We start from the raw sequence: 15,796 nt of genomic DNA, 5'->3' as shown, positions 1-15,796 counted from the left end.
ACTTCCCACGCTTGAGCAACTGATATCTGGGCATTCAGAAGGGATTTAAAAGTCACCTGAATTACGATAAAAGTCGACCAAGTCCTGCCATCAAAGGGATGTCTATGTGTTTATTGGTCGTTTTGAAGTGTCACAATATATCAAAAGGCACCGAAGAATACTTTTTATCCTCTTAGAATATCATTCCCACACTTAAAGCGTTTTTGTCTATTCAAGTCGCATGCTCACACGTTGGATCGATCAGTCAATTGTTTGAAGCATGTTTTGTTGAGGCCTTTGGAAAGATATATCATCTTACATTTAACAGTAAAAGAAAAAAAAAGATATACTGAGATAAAAGCAAAAAGAAAAATAAATCAATAAAATAATTAGTGTTATGAAAATAATTTCTTTTCGTCCAATCCTCTATTGTTTCTTATTTTCCTGTTACGTACTGCCTAAATGTATGAATATTTCAGCACATATTAGCAACCTTGTATTTTATTGCACTATTTAATTCAGTGCTTAAAAACAAATAAAGCGAAGCGATTTTCGAATGCAAGCTGAACAGCAAAAACAACATTAAAATACCGATAGCAAAATGGGGAGAAAAGTGTTATTACAACGTAGCAAAAAGCAACTCCGTTTCGTTATCTGCGGCATGCGCATTAAGGGTTTTCGGGCTGGTCATGGAATGGGTTAATGTTAAACAAACATCTCAACCTCCACACTTTCAACATTCTTGAAGTCATTCAATTTTTTTTTAAACGTATACATAACAAGAGAGAGAGAGGGTCTATTTATATTTGTTTGGAGGAAGGGGGGATGAACTGTCATTACTTGTATAGCACAATCAAATTTAGAGAATTACGTTGAGCAGGGAAAGAGAAATAACCGTATGAACCTACAGTCATAAGTGTAACATTCGCAAAGGTCTTCCTCCCCCGGAAAATGTTCGAAACTATAGTTCTAAAATTGCAGTTTACACGAATACTGGTAATGTTAGGAGGAGGAGAGGTTCAGGGACTTTTATGAAGGATTAAAGCTTGTAGACTCTGCCTTTGAAATTTCTCGAAATTGAATACATTTGTGGATTTTGGGAATTTTAAACTTTTCAAATAATGCAGGTCTTTAAAGCTTTCTTTGATTCTAGTCAAGTCATCCATTTGAAAGCGTTTTTAAAAACTTTTGTTCTTCAATATACAGGGTGGCGACAGATCAGGGAAAAGTCAGGGAATTTTATTAATCAGGGAAAAGTCAGGGAAATATCAAATACAAATACAAATGTGACGACCAGCAACAGGCTCTGGGCCCAGCTAGGCTGGTCCTAGTCAATTAATTAGTCCCCAATGAAGATCAATGGCCCTCTTAAAGGTATCCACTCCCTTGCTCATTACCGCCTCTTCCGGTAAGCTATTCCAAGGCCCACGACCCTGCTAAAGTAGTAGTTTTTCCTGATTTCCAAGTTAGCCTGAGATTTAAATAGCTTAAAACAATGACCCCTTGTCCTGCTTTCCCCGCAAAAATTTAATCCATTTACATCTTTCATTTTGATAAATTTAAATAACTGAATCATGTCCCCTCTGACTCTCCTTTGCTCCAGGCTATACATGTTAAGCCTATTAAGTCTGGTATCATAATCTAAATCGGAGAGTCCCCTTACTAATTTAGTTACCCTTCTTTGAACTCTTTCCAATACAAAAATATCTTTCTTCAGATAAGGCGACCAATGAAAAAATAACTAAAAATCAGGGAAAATTGATTTTATTAAGATTTTTTTTTTTTTTTTTTTGCATTACACAATTAAGTACTCTACGAATTTTCCCGCCAAATGTCTGTTCAAAAAAATAAATAAATAAATAAATAAATAAATAAATAAATAAATGAAATTAATGAGGTGCGATTATACACTGCCGCATATTTGTGCATCTTTTTTCCTCAACGTCAAAGTATTGAATCTTACTTACTAACCCTTTCAGGGGCGCATCATTAATTTTTGAGAAATATGAAGAAAAAACACCACAAGTAGGTTTATTTGATCATCTAGACATAGATTTTTCAGTTAAAAAAAATTTTTTGGCAACTTTTTTCGCTGGGGGTGGTGTCCCCATTAGTTCACACCCCCCACCTGGGAAAGGACAAAAACATGTTTACACATGTAAAAATGAATTTGAATCATTTAGAACAATATGATTGAGTACCTCAGGTAAAATCAAGAAAAATGATTCACTCTTTCAGCGCTAATTAAAAATTTTAAAATCTGAAACAAAATTCCAATTTTGGGGTAAACGAAAACTTGAAAATTTGATGATTTGGACAAGAAATTGAGCCTACGAAAAAAATATTTTTTTTTTTTTTTTTGTTATTATGCCATCTCATTTTGTTCATTGAACTCAAAAGAAGATATTCAAACACTCGGAAAAAAAAAGAGAAAAAAATTTATAAATTGGTGGTTTCACAGCGCGACCACCGCCCCTGAAAGGGTTAACCACAGGGTGAACTTTCTAAGATTGCTTCTGCAGGGTGGCGACAGGAACAGTGAAAAAAAGTTCCCTGACTTTTCCCTGATTAAGTTCACCAAATTTCCCTGATTTACGTTACCAATGATAATGGTTTTCTTTCTTTGCTCTACTTGAAATCCATTGTATGTTTGTATTAAATGCAGTATTTTAAACGTTTTAAGTTGTGTAAAGTTGTTGAACTAAAGATATATTTTAAAAAGATGCTACTTTTTTAATAAAATGGTTTAAAAAAAACCAAGACAATTTTTTTGGAAGGAAAGAAAAACCAACAAAACAGTATATTAAATTTTTACGCAATGGAAAGATTATAGAAAATTCAAAAAAAAAAAAAACTTTACTTCCAGAAACCACTTAGCATAAGAAATTTAAGAAACTATTAAAATTACTCTTAAAAACATATGTGTATTTATGATAGAACTAAAAAGTAATTGAAATTATTTTGAACTAAGTTTTCAAACAGTATAACAATTGTTGCAAGAATAACAATAGTGAAAGAATAGAAGTAATGTAGTTATTCTTATCTAACTAATTGACATATTTATGCACAACAGATGAAACCATTTGACATCCATTCATAAGGAGCTTTTCTCTAATCTAAAATATAGGTTTTAATGAATGAATGAATACAGCATTTTAACAATAAAAAAATAAAAATATTTACTTAAGTTCACAAGTTAACTCTATTTCAAATGATTTCAGTATGTAACGAAAAAAACTCTTAGATTCCTTTTGTAACCAACAACTTTAAAATACAAGAAAAAAAAAAGATAATTTTAAAATATATAAAGAAGAACACAACTTGGTTATAAAATTAAAGAATCACTTAAGTCTGAAGAAAAGAAAACCTTTATAATCTGCAGTGACAACAAATAGTATAACGGCAAAAAACAAAGTTCTTTTAATTGAAAGTTCTATTTTAGCAATTAAATTAAAAACCCAAAGAAGTAATAACTTTTAAGCTTTTATAGTATTAATTTAAAAACCAAAGATTTCTTCTTGAAATCGTGATTACAGTACGCTAATTACTTTGAGACAGTGGGATAAAGGCAACGGAGCTAAGGCATTAATGAAACCTTCCTCTTTGCCTGTATGGTTGTTTATTTTACATAGCATTGAAAGCGTAAACGGAAATTTCAAGCTAGGTAAAATAAACAACCTAACAGACACAGAAGCAATCTTAATAAGTTCATCCTGTGGTTAATAAGTAAGATTCAATACTTTGACGTTGAGGAAAAAAGATGCACAAATATGGGGCAGTGTATAATCGCACCTCATTAATTTTACTTTTTTTTGAACAGATAATTGGCGGAAAATGCGTAGGGAATTAGAGTATTTAATTTTGTAAAGCAAAAAAAAAACATTTTTTTTTTCTTCATAAAATCAATTTTCCCTGATTTTTTGTTATTTTTTCAAAATTCCATGATATTTCCCTGATTTTTCCCTGATTAATAAAGTTCCCTGACTTTTCCCTGATCTCCCTGATCTGTTGCCACCCTGTTCTGTGTCTGCTAGGTTGTTTATTTTACCTAGCTTGAAGTTTCCTTTTACGCTTTCAATGCTACGTAAAATAAACAGCCATACAGGCAAAGAGGAAGCCTTCATTATTGCTTTAGCTCCTTTGCCTTTAGTCCATTGTCTCGAAATAATTAGCGTACTGTAATCACGATTTCAAGAAGAAATCTTTGGTTTTTGAATTAATACTATAAAAACTTAAAAGTTATTTTCTTTGCTTTTTTAATTTAATTGCTAAACTAGAATTTTCAATTAAAAAAAACTTTGTTTTTTGCCGTTATACTATTTGTTGTCACCGCAGATTATAAAGGTTTTCTTTTCTTCAAACTTAAGTGATTCTTTAATTTTATAACCAAGTTGTATTCTTCTTTAATATGTTTTGAAATTAACTAATTGCTTTTTTTTTCTTACATTTCAAAGTTGTTTGTTACAAAAGCAATCTAAGATTTTTTTTTTGTTTTTTTTGTTACATACTGAAATCATTTGAAATAGAGTTAACTTGTGTACTTAAGTAAATATCTTTTTTTTTTTAATTGTTAAAATGCTGTATTCATTCATTAAAACCTATGTTCTTGATTAGAGAAAAGCTCCCTATGAATGGATGTCAAATGGTTTCATCTGTTTTGCATAAATATGTCAATTAGTTGTGTAAGAATAACTACATTACTTCTATTCTTTCACTATTACTTGTTATTCTTGCAACAATTATTATACTGTTTGAAAACTTAATTCAAAATAATTTCAATTACTTTTTAGTTCTATCATAAATACATATATGTTTTTAAGAGGTATTTTAATAGTTTCTTAAAATTCTTATGCTAAGTAATTTCTGGAAATGAAGTTTTTTTTTTTTTTTTTAATTTTTTATAATCTTTCAGTGCAAAAAAATGTAATATACAGTTTTGTAGGGGTTCCCCCCCCCCCCCAAATTGCCTTAATACGTTTTTTTTAACAATTTTATTAAAAAAGTAGCATTTTTTAAAATATATCTTTAGTTCAACAACTTCACACAACTTAAAACGTTTAAAATACTGCATTTTATACAAACATACAATGGAATTCAAGTAGAGCAAAGAAAGAAAACCATTATCATTGGTAACGTAAATCAGGGAAATTTGGTGAACTTAATCAGGGAAAAGTCAGGGAACTTTTTTTCACAGTTCCTGTCGCCACCCTGATATATATTTGTTCAAAATAAATATAAACTGTTCTTTTGTGTGTGCAACATTTATAATAAAACAAAATTCAGTAGATTTTTTTTTTTTTTTTTTTTAAGTAAGGATAGATAAGAGATAATCAATATAATAAAGAGATAGCTGTAATCTCAAAGCATTTCACCTTAAATCAACTTCAAAACGAAAACATTTTCAAATCAAACAATGTTTTTTAATTCAAAAGATTATTTTTCTAAGCTTGGTTTGCATTAAAAGTATCAAAGAAAATAAGTGTATGATATCAACACTCAAAATTTGCAGTTAATCTTTATACCGTTATATTTAGGTTAATTCCTAAAGCAACCAATAAAATTTAAATTAATTAATGGAAGAAATATAGGTGGTATAGCAAAAGCTGTTCATACTAAGCTATATCTTCTCTCAAATTTTAAATTTCATTGCCTGCTCTAGGAATTAACCTAAACATAAAGATTACCAGCAATTTTTGAGTGTTGTACTCAAGAACTTATTTATTTACTTATTATACTTATTTTATTTCATACTTTTTAGTGAAAACCAAGCTTATAGAAATAGTCTTTAGAATTAAAAAACCTTTTTTTATAGTTCATTCATATTTTTATATCTATGACAATTATTTCAATGAAAAAGCTTAATTTCTTGACATGCTCATTAGAGCATTTGTTCAATAAATGCCCTTTGTGCTGACATTTTTGCCTATGATCCAAAATTTTACACATTCTAAAATTGAGAATGTTTGACTCTATTACTGCCTGATTTATGGTCCTATATTGTTTTGCTTAAATCATAAAGCTAAAAAATGGGATAACATGTTTCTACTTTATTAGCCCTAAGAAAAACATTGGTGTTATCTCTGCATGCAGATGTTTTTCAAAGCTAATACGAAGATTTTTGCTCCAAACTAACATTGGCTGCTGATATTAGTGTGTAAATTTTTTAACAATAAGTGCAGATACAATTGGTTGAGCCCTAATGTTAGCCTTATATTCAGTGATGTTCCCTTGAAGGTATATGCCGTGTGTCTAAAAAAAATTTGAGAGTATACGGCATGTATGGAGAATCTATGGAAACACCACTACATATATATTAACCCAAGCTTACAAAAGTAGAACTAAAGAAAAAAAAGGAAATAAAGTCAAAAAACATGGAAGTTTTTGTTACACCATTTGAACAAAGTGATTTTAGTGATACATCAGTTCAGTGGCGGATCCACAGGGTCCGCCACTGGGGCGATTGGGGCGATCGCCCCCCCCCCCCAACAGACTTCGTGGGGGTTTTTTTTTTTACTATTAGGTTGCATACCAAAATAAATCGTTTTTGTTTGAACACTTTCTGAAGAATAATCTAATTTTTTTTCAAATTCAAAATTTATACATTAAATTTATTTCATTTATGCTCAAAATTTAAATGATAAATGTTAAAAATTGAAAGCGTATTTCCTTCTCAGCGTTTGTTTTATATCGTTCGAAGGTGTAATCATTCCTGCATATTTATAACTGGTGCCATACATAAGTTTTATTTTTGCTCCGGGGGGGGGGGGGGGCGGTATTACATATTCCCTTAATTTGCGGTTTTTTAGTTGATTGATATGAAAATACGGGTTTTTTTTTTCTCCTTTATCTATTTGATAAATTTAATTATTTTATATATAAATGTGAGTTGATGAAGTCAGTAGCATTGCTACGGTGGCGCGGATGGGTTTGCCCCAGGTGGCACCCGAAATTGATCTTCAACTTTTTTTGAAAAATTTAAATGCTTCAATTCTAAAAAAAATTCCCCAACATTTCAATTTATATTAAAAATTATTTTGCAGGGCGGGGCTAAGCCGGGTGACACCCCCTAGAGTGTGACACTAAAATGAATATGAGAAATTTCGATGTTTCAATTCTGAATTTTATTTCCAACATGAAAAAAAAATATTTTTTTTCTTCTATCAAACATATTGGTCTCACTAGAAGGGCATTTGAGGCGGCTGGTACTCATATGGAGTGGGGCGGGGGGGGGGGGGGGGGGAGACACCCAAAACGCATGTAACAGTTCCGGAAAAATTTAAATACCAACAGAAATTCGCATATGTTTTATAATCTCTCAAATGCATTGGTATCAATACGAGGGAAATGTTTATTTCGGATGATATCCCTCTCGGGGGGGGGGGCACAATTTCGTTTTGTTTATGAATATTGTATGAACTTCGTTTCTTTCATCGAACATTGAATAAGGTTTTTTTTCGCCTTCGGTTGATGGGGAGGGGTGAGGGGTGATAGCCCAGATTACCACCCCGGTTGACATCCAAGTTTGCTACGCCACTGATTAAGTGTAATTTAACAATGCTGTAACAGAATATGTTTTTTTAACAGATCAATTTTTTTTTAATTGTTAAAAGATCTTTTCTGTCTCTTGTATTTCGCATTTCCTAGTAAAATCTTATTCAAATAAAAGTAAACTACACTTAAAACGTTTTATTTTGATCCTAAATTTATTTTAATACTGGTTAAATAGTGGAAAATTATGTTTTGTATAACGAAAATTAACCGCTTTATTTGCTTCTGGTTCTATCATAAAAGCAATTTTTGTTACAAGATTTATTTCGATATATCTTTATTTAAACTTTTGTTTCGCGTTTTTTACTGTCGCTATTTGTAGTTATAGTGAACTTTGGTAGTTGCTTGTTTTCATTTTTTCTGCAATCATTAGACATTATTTTTATTCAAAAATGTATTACCGAGGAGATTCATAGAAATGTCTCATAAATCCATGTCATATCGATCTCTGAAAATCCCACGTTACATTAGAATGGTATTTTTTTTCATTCCGTAATAGGATGAGAGAAAATATATAAAAAATGGCGATATAAGGGAATGTATTTCCTTTATTTGTAAGACTCAATTTAAAAGCTCATGAATGATCTTCGCAACGAAATAGCTTTTGTGCGTCCGATACTTTTGAGCGCATGTGAGAACGGATGGGATGGAATCATAGGCGGCTCGTGGGGGCAACTGCCCCTCCTTTTCAAAAACAAAGGGGCACTGCCCCTCCGTTTTTCTAACTTCAAAGTTATAGATCGACTGGAAAATGCTGGTGCTGATCGATTCACGTATTTAAAGAAAGAAGAATTGACTTAATAAGGGTACTTTAAATGTTTGTCACGTTTTTTGATGAAGATTAAATTGGAGCTTTGAATCGAAAGAAGGAAGTCTACTGTTGATATTTGTCTCGAGATTTCAGGTCGTGTCCCTAGGTTTTTTTTTTTGAGACGATCATTTAACCAACAACAAAAATACCATAGCCCAATTTTATAAAATTTAAAATAAAATAATAAATAAATAAATAAGGGCGCTGCCCACATCCCCCCTCCCGTGACTTCTCTGCCCCCCCCCCCCAAAATTTTTTGTGGACCAATCACCCATGGATAAAATCGCCCCCCCCCCCCCCCCAAAACAGGCCTCTGGATCCGCCACTGCATCAGTTACCTACTGCTCAATTCTTTCTAGTATGATTTTAAACATTATTTGAAATGAACATTGTAATAGGTTACATTAATTCATATGATTCCAGATTTTATTGTAATATGTATCAAAAATGTTGAATTTTTGTACTAATAGGTTTTGTATGTACATTTGCAGAACTTACAAAAATCAACTTCAATGGCAGATGATAGATACAGCCAGTTAAAAGTAGAAAGTGACAAATTAGAAGTTTTTACTAAACAATCTTGCAATTGGTTTGTATGGATAATGTTAATATTTGTTTGTATGATATTTATTTGGATGATAATATTTATTAGAATTTTTCCAAAACGGTGATAATAGAATTATATTTATATTAAATTTGTACATTTTATAATAAAGAGTTTCTTTTAATTGGATGATTTGCTAATACATTATTGATCTACATAGAAGACATACATCACTGTACTCATATTTTAAAAATAATGCAATATTATTGTGTTGCATTATGAAAAAAAACACTAAGTTTCAACAATCTTCCCTATATACTACTACTCTTTAACTCTTGACTAAGCACCTGTTCTTTCCTAACTGTAGTTGAGGAAAACTTGGGCTCAGGTCAGTTTCATCCCTGCAGTAGAAATTAAGCGCATTTCAAATATTTCCTTCTTGCCCAGTGGCACTGATTTATAAAAATTTTTGAGAGGACCGGACTTCAGAGGTTCCCCCCCTCCTCCGAAAAATTTTCTTATTTTGGCACTTTGAAAATGACACTTTACAAATTTTCTGATGTGAGTAATTTGCATGAACCATCTACACGTGACAAGAGCGTTTTAAAGATATAGGGATCTAAATTGGTATGCAACTCTTTCTCGTTCAATTATATCACCTTGTCTTAAGGGACACTTTTTACAGTTCTATTTTGTGGAGAGCCGTGCAGTGGATAAATATTGCTGGTGGCTGTTAGTCTAAAAGAAGTTTAGCAAACTTTTCCCTTATATTTGAGACTTAAAAACTTAACAATTCTCATTGATACTCAAGCAAAAAAAAAAAAATCTTTTCAAGTAAAGCACTGGCCATTTCCTCTTAAAAAAAAAAGACATACCCACACACAAATTCTTGAGGGGGCACGAGCCCCCTTAAGCCCCATGGAGTCAGCGCTAGTGTTCTTAACAAAGTGAAGGAAAATATTTTTAAAAAAAAATCCATCTGCTACAAGGGAAAGAAAAACAATCACACATTAGAAGAAGATGAGAATGGGGATGAAAATAAGGACACTGAAAACGGAGAGGTTAAAGACAATGGACCATTTGGATGGGAATGGACGGTACCACCCACCATACTGTCTGAACTTGGTGCCAAAGATTTTCACTTGTTCAACTACCTAAAGGACTTTCTTGGCAGCAAGCGCTTTGCCGCAGATGATGAAGAGAAAGAAGCTGTTAAAGACGGATTATCCTCATAGGCAGCCGATTTATGTGACTCCAAAAGCTTGTTGAAAGATGTAATAAATGTTTAAATAAGTATAAGAATTACATAGAAAAATCCAGAAAGATAAAAGCAGCATATCAGTAAGACATCTAAGCCTGAAAATAATAGCAAGATATCCTACTCTTGCTTTGAAGTGACAATATGTATGAAAGAGCACGTGATAGCTTAAAAAAGAAAAAAAAATACTTTGTGTTCAAAAATTTGTTTAAGTTTAAGGAACAAGTGTAAAATAAAAAACATTGTGCCTCTTGACTGCCCTCCATTAGGTTTTACATTGTAACTATCCAAGTTTGTACCCAGCAGTTCACCCTTTCTTGGCTAAACCAAAAAAAAAAACAGCAAAGAACATTTTAATTAAGTATTTCTGCATTAAAATTTTGATTGATAATCATATTTGGACCTCAGATACACAAGCTTCCCTATTTTGTGTTGTGTTAATGTTTAAACTTTTGACTTCAATGTATTTTTAGCCTGATTCCAAAAATAACATTTTTCTATGGTCCAAGATGTCAAAAAATGCGTTTTTGCAAACTCAAATTTATACAAAATATGAAATGTGTACAGCAAGTTATGTTAAAAACTAGCCAACAGGTTCATCTTGCTGTTTGATTTTCAAAAATGAATATCTTCAAACTTTCCTTTTTCTTCTATATCTTTCTTATTTTTTTCTTCTATATCTTTCTTATAATTCTGATCCCTCCCCATGCTTGACAAGGAAGCAATATTCCCAACAAAAACAAAATTAGACACGCCAAAACTTGTCAACCATCCCAATTCCCGATTTATCTCAACAGCAAAGCAAAGAATGAATATTGAAAATTATTTTTAAAGCCTTGCTTAAAATAACTACAAACATTCTTTGTTATCAAACACAAGCTGGCAACAGTTAAAAAGTTTAAATCATCGTGATTTTCTGGTTATTTTCCGACAATTAAAATCATGCGAAATACGCAGATGACAGTCTATTACGATTTATCTTTCTTATTGTTGCAATTATAAAGCTATTTTTATTCAAAAAAAAAAAAAAAAAAACAGCCCCCCCACGGAGCGATTGGCCGCGAAATTGAACTAACGCCTGTTTACATATGGATTCACATTTATTCCAAATTTTATCTAGAACGTAGCATTACTTCTTGAGATATGGCATTCACAATGGGGGAAAAAAAAAGAATGTTCGATTGCGCTACCCCCTTTTCAGATGTTGACGCCAAATTAGAATCAGCTCTTATACCCTCTAAGGACTACTTGTAGATAAATTTTTGTTTGATTCCGTTGTTCATTATTTCTTGAGATACAGCAGTCACAATTGACGACAAAAAATGTTCTATAGCTCAATCCCCAATTGAGCTATTGACATCAAAATTGAATCAGCACCTGTTAAGGGCAACATACGGACCAAATGTTTTTTGATTTCGCCAGTTACTTTTTGGGGAATAGCAGGCACGCATAACTCAAGAAACGTCCCATTGCTCCACCCCCTTGGAGAAATTTGCACCAAAAACCAATGGGCACAAGTTCACATAGCGGCACATATGTGTACCAAATTTCGCTCGATTTCATGCGGTAATTTTTGCTGTAGAGTGGGCACAAAAAACTGGTCACAAACATACGTGACACATACAGACAGACAGACATTTTCCAAAAATGGTCAAAATGGACTCAGCACACCTCAAAACGTTTGAATCCGTCAAAATTCGAAATTCAAAAATTTGCACGAATCCAATACTTTCTTCTATATATTAAATATAGAAGAAAGTAAAAACATAAAATAAGAATCTATAAAATATCTGCCACCTATGAGCAAATCAGTCTGTTCAAAGCAAACTCTGAGAACCATCTTAAATTGTAATAAACACTCATATAAAGGGTGAGTTCGATCGAATCTGCCATACGAAAGGGGGTGATAGATGAGCCCAAGTGGAGCATGGAACCACCCATTATCGTGTCCAATCCTTAACCCTAACCGAGTTTTGGCAAATTTAAGAAAAATGAGTAAAAAAACAAAATTCTGAGAAAACGGCCGATTTCTGAAATTCTTGTAGGACATACAAGGAAAATAAGTACATATTTGGAAAGAGCAGACTAAATCCTACAAAATGATACCTTTCGCATGAAGATAGTCGCATTTTACCGAGAGCTACAAGCTTTGAAATATTGGACACACTCAGAATTAAAATGGTGCCAACATTTTTAATCGACATTTTCAAAAACAACGTAAGAGCTACAATCGGGCAAATGTACCAAAAACTGGCCCATTCTATTAGCTTTCAGATGATACAACAACAAATCATATTGGGCTTCATGTTCAGCTGAAATTCAGGCTTTTGTTTGAAACTGTAAAAATCTGCATTCGTTAAAAAAAGGAAAACCAGCGAAGAGTCGCACTTTTCTGTTTTGAATTTTCTGTTTCACGATAGCATGTTGCTTTCTTTGTTTAAGAAAATGATATTTTTATATAAAAATAATAGTTTTAACAGTTTAATAAAAAGAAAAAAACACACGAGATAAGGATTCGTAGAAATAAAAGAAGCATTACTTTCCCGTGCTTTTCACAAAGGAAAAATCAAAAACAAAAAATGTTACACCAACTTCAATTAGTACATTTAATAAGCCTTCAAAATTTGCAATACCTGCTGAAATTGGTCACCGCCACACCTGATACACGCTCTTGCCCTTTTGCGAACGGAAACAACCGTTGCTCTTAAAGAAATTTCATTCCTTAGTTTCCTACTGCTTCAGCAAGCCGGTCGCTCAATCCTTGCTACTTCTGTTTTGTAAACTTCTTGTTTTAAGAATCCCCAAACAAAGAAGTCCACTGGCGTCAGGTCTGGGGATCTAGGGGGGCAAGGGATGGGGCCCATACAACCAATCCATTGGGGATACTGTTCAGTTAGAAATTCCCGAATGGCATTTGAAGAATGTGCAAGGGCTCCATCGTGTTGGAAAATGATTTCCGCTCTCTCCTGAACAGGAATAGTATCAAGAAGGTCAGGCAAATGATGTTCAATGAACTCTAAATATGAGCTTCCTGCATTATAAGACCTTAAAACGTATACAGACCCATCAAAAGACTTCCGATTACGATTTATGATTGTGAAAAATATCATCTGAAAATAAAAAGCATTTGTTTAACAAAACAATTAATGATAAAAACTAAACAGAATTATTCATTTGTCATAATATTTTATGTATCGTTTGCTTCTTTCTGATATTTTGTAAATGTGTTTCGAAAATTGCTAGAATTATGATTCTTATTACAGTAAGTCAGTAGAGTGTGTTTTTAGTTTTTGAAAGTTTTCGTTAAAGTTTCTAAAGATAAGTTGCTATATTCTTTTCTCGATTTTTGGGTATGTCTCGATTTTTTAACGAAGAGTATGATGATATGTATTTCGCGTACGGATTTTGTGATGGTAATGCTCGCAGAGCCGAGAAAGAATACCGGCTCTGTTACCCAAATCGTTCTGCATCTAATAGATGTGTTTGCCTCTATACATCGAAAGCTCAGAGAGACAGGTTCATTTGGTATGTTGTTCGAGAGGGGCCAGGATCACCGTTCGGCCAATGCTAAGGAGTATATGCTGGACTGAGTAGTGGAAAACCAAAGTGTGAGTTCATGCTCGATTGCTATAGAAGGTGGACTATCAGGTGGACTATCACAACGTAAAGTGATGAAAACATTGCACCAAAGTATCACCCGTATCATTTTACTCTAGTACAAGAACTGCGCAATTCAGATTTAGAAAAGCGGGTAACATTTTGCAGATGGCTACTAGCCCGAGACACTGAAGATCCACCATTTTCTAAGGAAGATATTGTGGACAGATGAGTCGTTGTTCACTAGAGGGGGCATCATATATTTGCATAACTGGCATCATTATACTGAACATAATCTTTTCTTAACCCAAAACTCATCATTCCAAACTCGATTCAGCATAAATGTTTGGATTGGCATAATAGGAGATCATTTAATTGGTCCGTATGTGTTTCGAGGTAACCTAAAAGGAAACACATATTTAGAGTTCATTGAACATCATTTGCCTCACCTTCTTGACGCTATTCCTGTTCAGGAGAGGGCAGAAATCATTTTCCAACACGATGGAGCCCCTGCACATTCTTCAAATGCCGTTCGGGAATTTCTAACTGAACAGTATCCCCAATGGATTGGTGGTATGGGCCCCATCCCTTGGCCCCCTAGATCCCCAGACCTGACGCCAGTGGACTTCTTTGTTTAGGGATTCTTAAAACAAGAAGTTTACAAAACAGAAGTAGCAAGTTTGAAAGAATTGAGCGACCGGCTTGTTGAAGCAGTAGGGAAACTAAGGAATGAAATTTCTCTAAGAGCAACGGTTGTTTCCGTTCGCAAAAGGGCAAGAGCATGTATCAGCTGTGGCGGCGACCAATTTCAGCAGCTATTGTAAATTTTGCAGGTTTATTAAATGTACTAATCGATGTTGGTGTAACATTTTTTTGTTATTGATTTTCCCTTTGTGAAAAGCACGGGAAAGTAATGCTTCTTTTATTTCTACGAATCGTTATCTCATGTGTTTTTTCTCTAAATTAAATGTTAAAACTATTATTTTTATATAAAAATATCATTTTCTTAAACAAAGAAAGCAACATGCTATCGTGAAACAGAAAATTCAAAACAGAAAAGGCGACTCTTTGCTGGTTTTCCTTTTTTAATGAATGCAGATTTTTACACTGTTTCAAACAAAAGCCTAACTTTCAGCTGAACTTGAAGCCCAATATGATTTGTTGTTGTATCATCTGAAAGCCAATAAAATGGGCCAGTTTTTGGTAGATTTGCCCGATTGTAGCTCTTACGGTTGTTTTTGAAAATGTCGATTAAAAACGTTGGCACCATTTTAATTCCGAGTGTGTCCAATGTTTCAAAGCTTGTAGCTCTCAGTAAAATGCGACTATCTTAATGCGAAAGGTATCATTTTGTAGGATTTAGTCTGCTCTTTCCAAATATGTACTTATTTTCTTTGTAGGTCCTACAGGAATTTCAGAAATCAGTCGTTTTCTCAGAATTTTGTTTTTTTTACTCATTTTCCTTAAATTTACCAAAACTCGGTTACGGTTAAGGATTGGACACAATAATGGGTGGTTCTATGCTCCGCTTGGGCTCTTCTATCACCCCCTTTCGTATGGCAGATTCGATCGAACTCACCCTGTATACATTAAGCAGTATATAAAAATATATTTTATATTAAATTATATACAAAGAATATTAGAGAAAGTTTTTGAGCAGATAGCAGATCATCTACTCAAAACTGAGAGACTTACACAGTCTAATAAGCAATAATATATATTTTTTAAAAAACTGTAAAATGTCTGCTATTATCTGCTCAAAGTTAATCTTACATTCTAATAAATAATTTAAGGGGAGAAAAAGGGCTAAAAGAATTCTGATCTTTTTTAGAAAGCATAATTTGTGTGATGAAGCGAGTGAGAAAGAGTAACATTTTACCAAGACTAATGTCTTACCTCTCAAAAGGTATTTCGGATGAAAAGAAACAAAAAACAATTTTTTAAATCAAGTAACTTTTAATTACTTTTTATTAACACATAACTGAGAATCCAGAAACAAAACTACTGTTGGTGCAGCAATGGAATATGTGTAGAATCTGATTTGTTAAAATTTTCTATT

At 32.9% G+C, this 15,796-nt stretch overlaps 1 protein-coding gene across 1 annotated transcript in view; it reads left to right on the top strand.

Annotated features, from left to right (window-relative positions):
• LOC129222304 (vesicle transport protein USE1-like) overlaps nt 1–9,563 on the top strand; it is a 45,253-nt gene extending 35,690 nt beyond the window's left edge. Inside the window, exon 6 of the mRNA XM_054856790.1 lies at nt 8,830–9,563. Within this exon, the coding sequence (XP_054712765.1) occupies nt 8,830–9,009 (180 nt within the window). The 3' untranslated portion in view covers nt 9,010–9,563. The remainder of the gene's footprint in view (nt 1–8,829) is intronic.
• Nucleotides 9,564–15,796: the final 6,233 nt, after the last annotated feature.

This window comes from Uloborus diversus, chromosome 5, assembly GCF_026930045.1.
Source record: "Uloborus diversus isolate 005 chromosome 5, Udiv.v.3.1, whole genome shotgun sequence".
NCBI classification, from domain to species: Eukaryota; Metazoa; Arthropoda; class Arachnida; order Araneae; family Uloboridae; genus Uloborus; species Uloborus diversus.
Note: the sequence above shows the minus strand (reverse complement) of the source record. Positions and strands in the feature narration are given on the sequence as shown.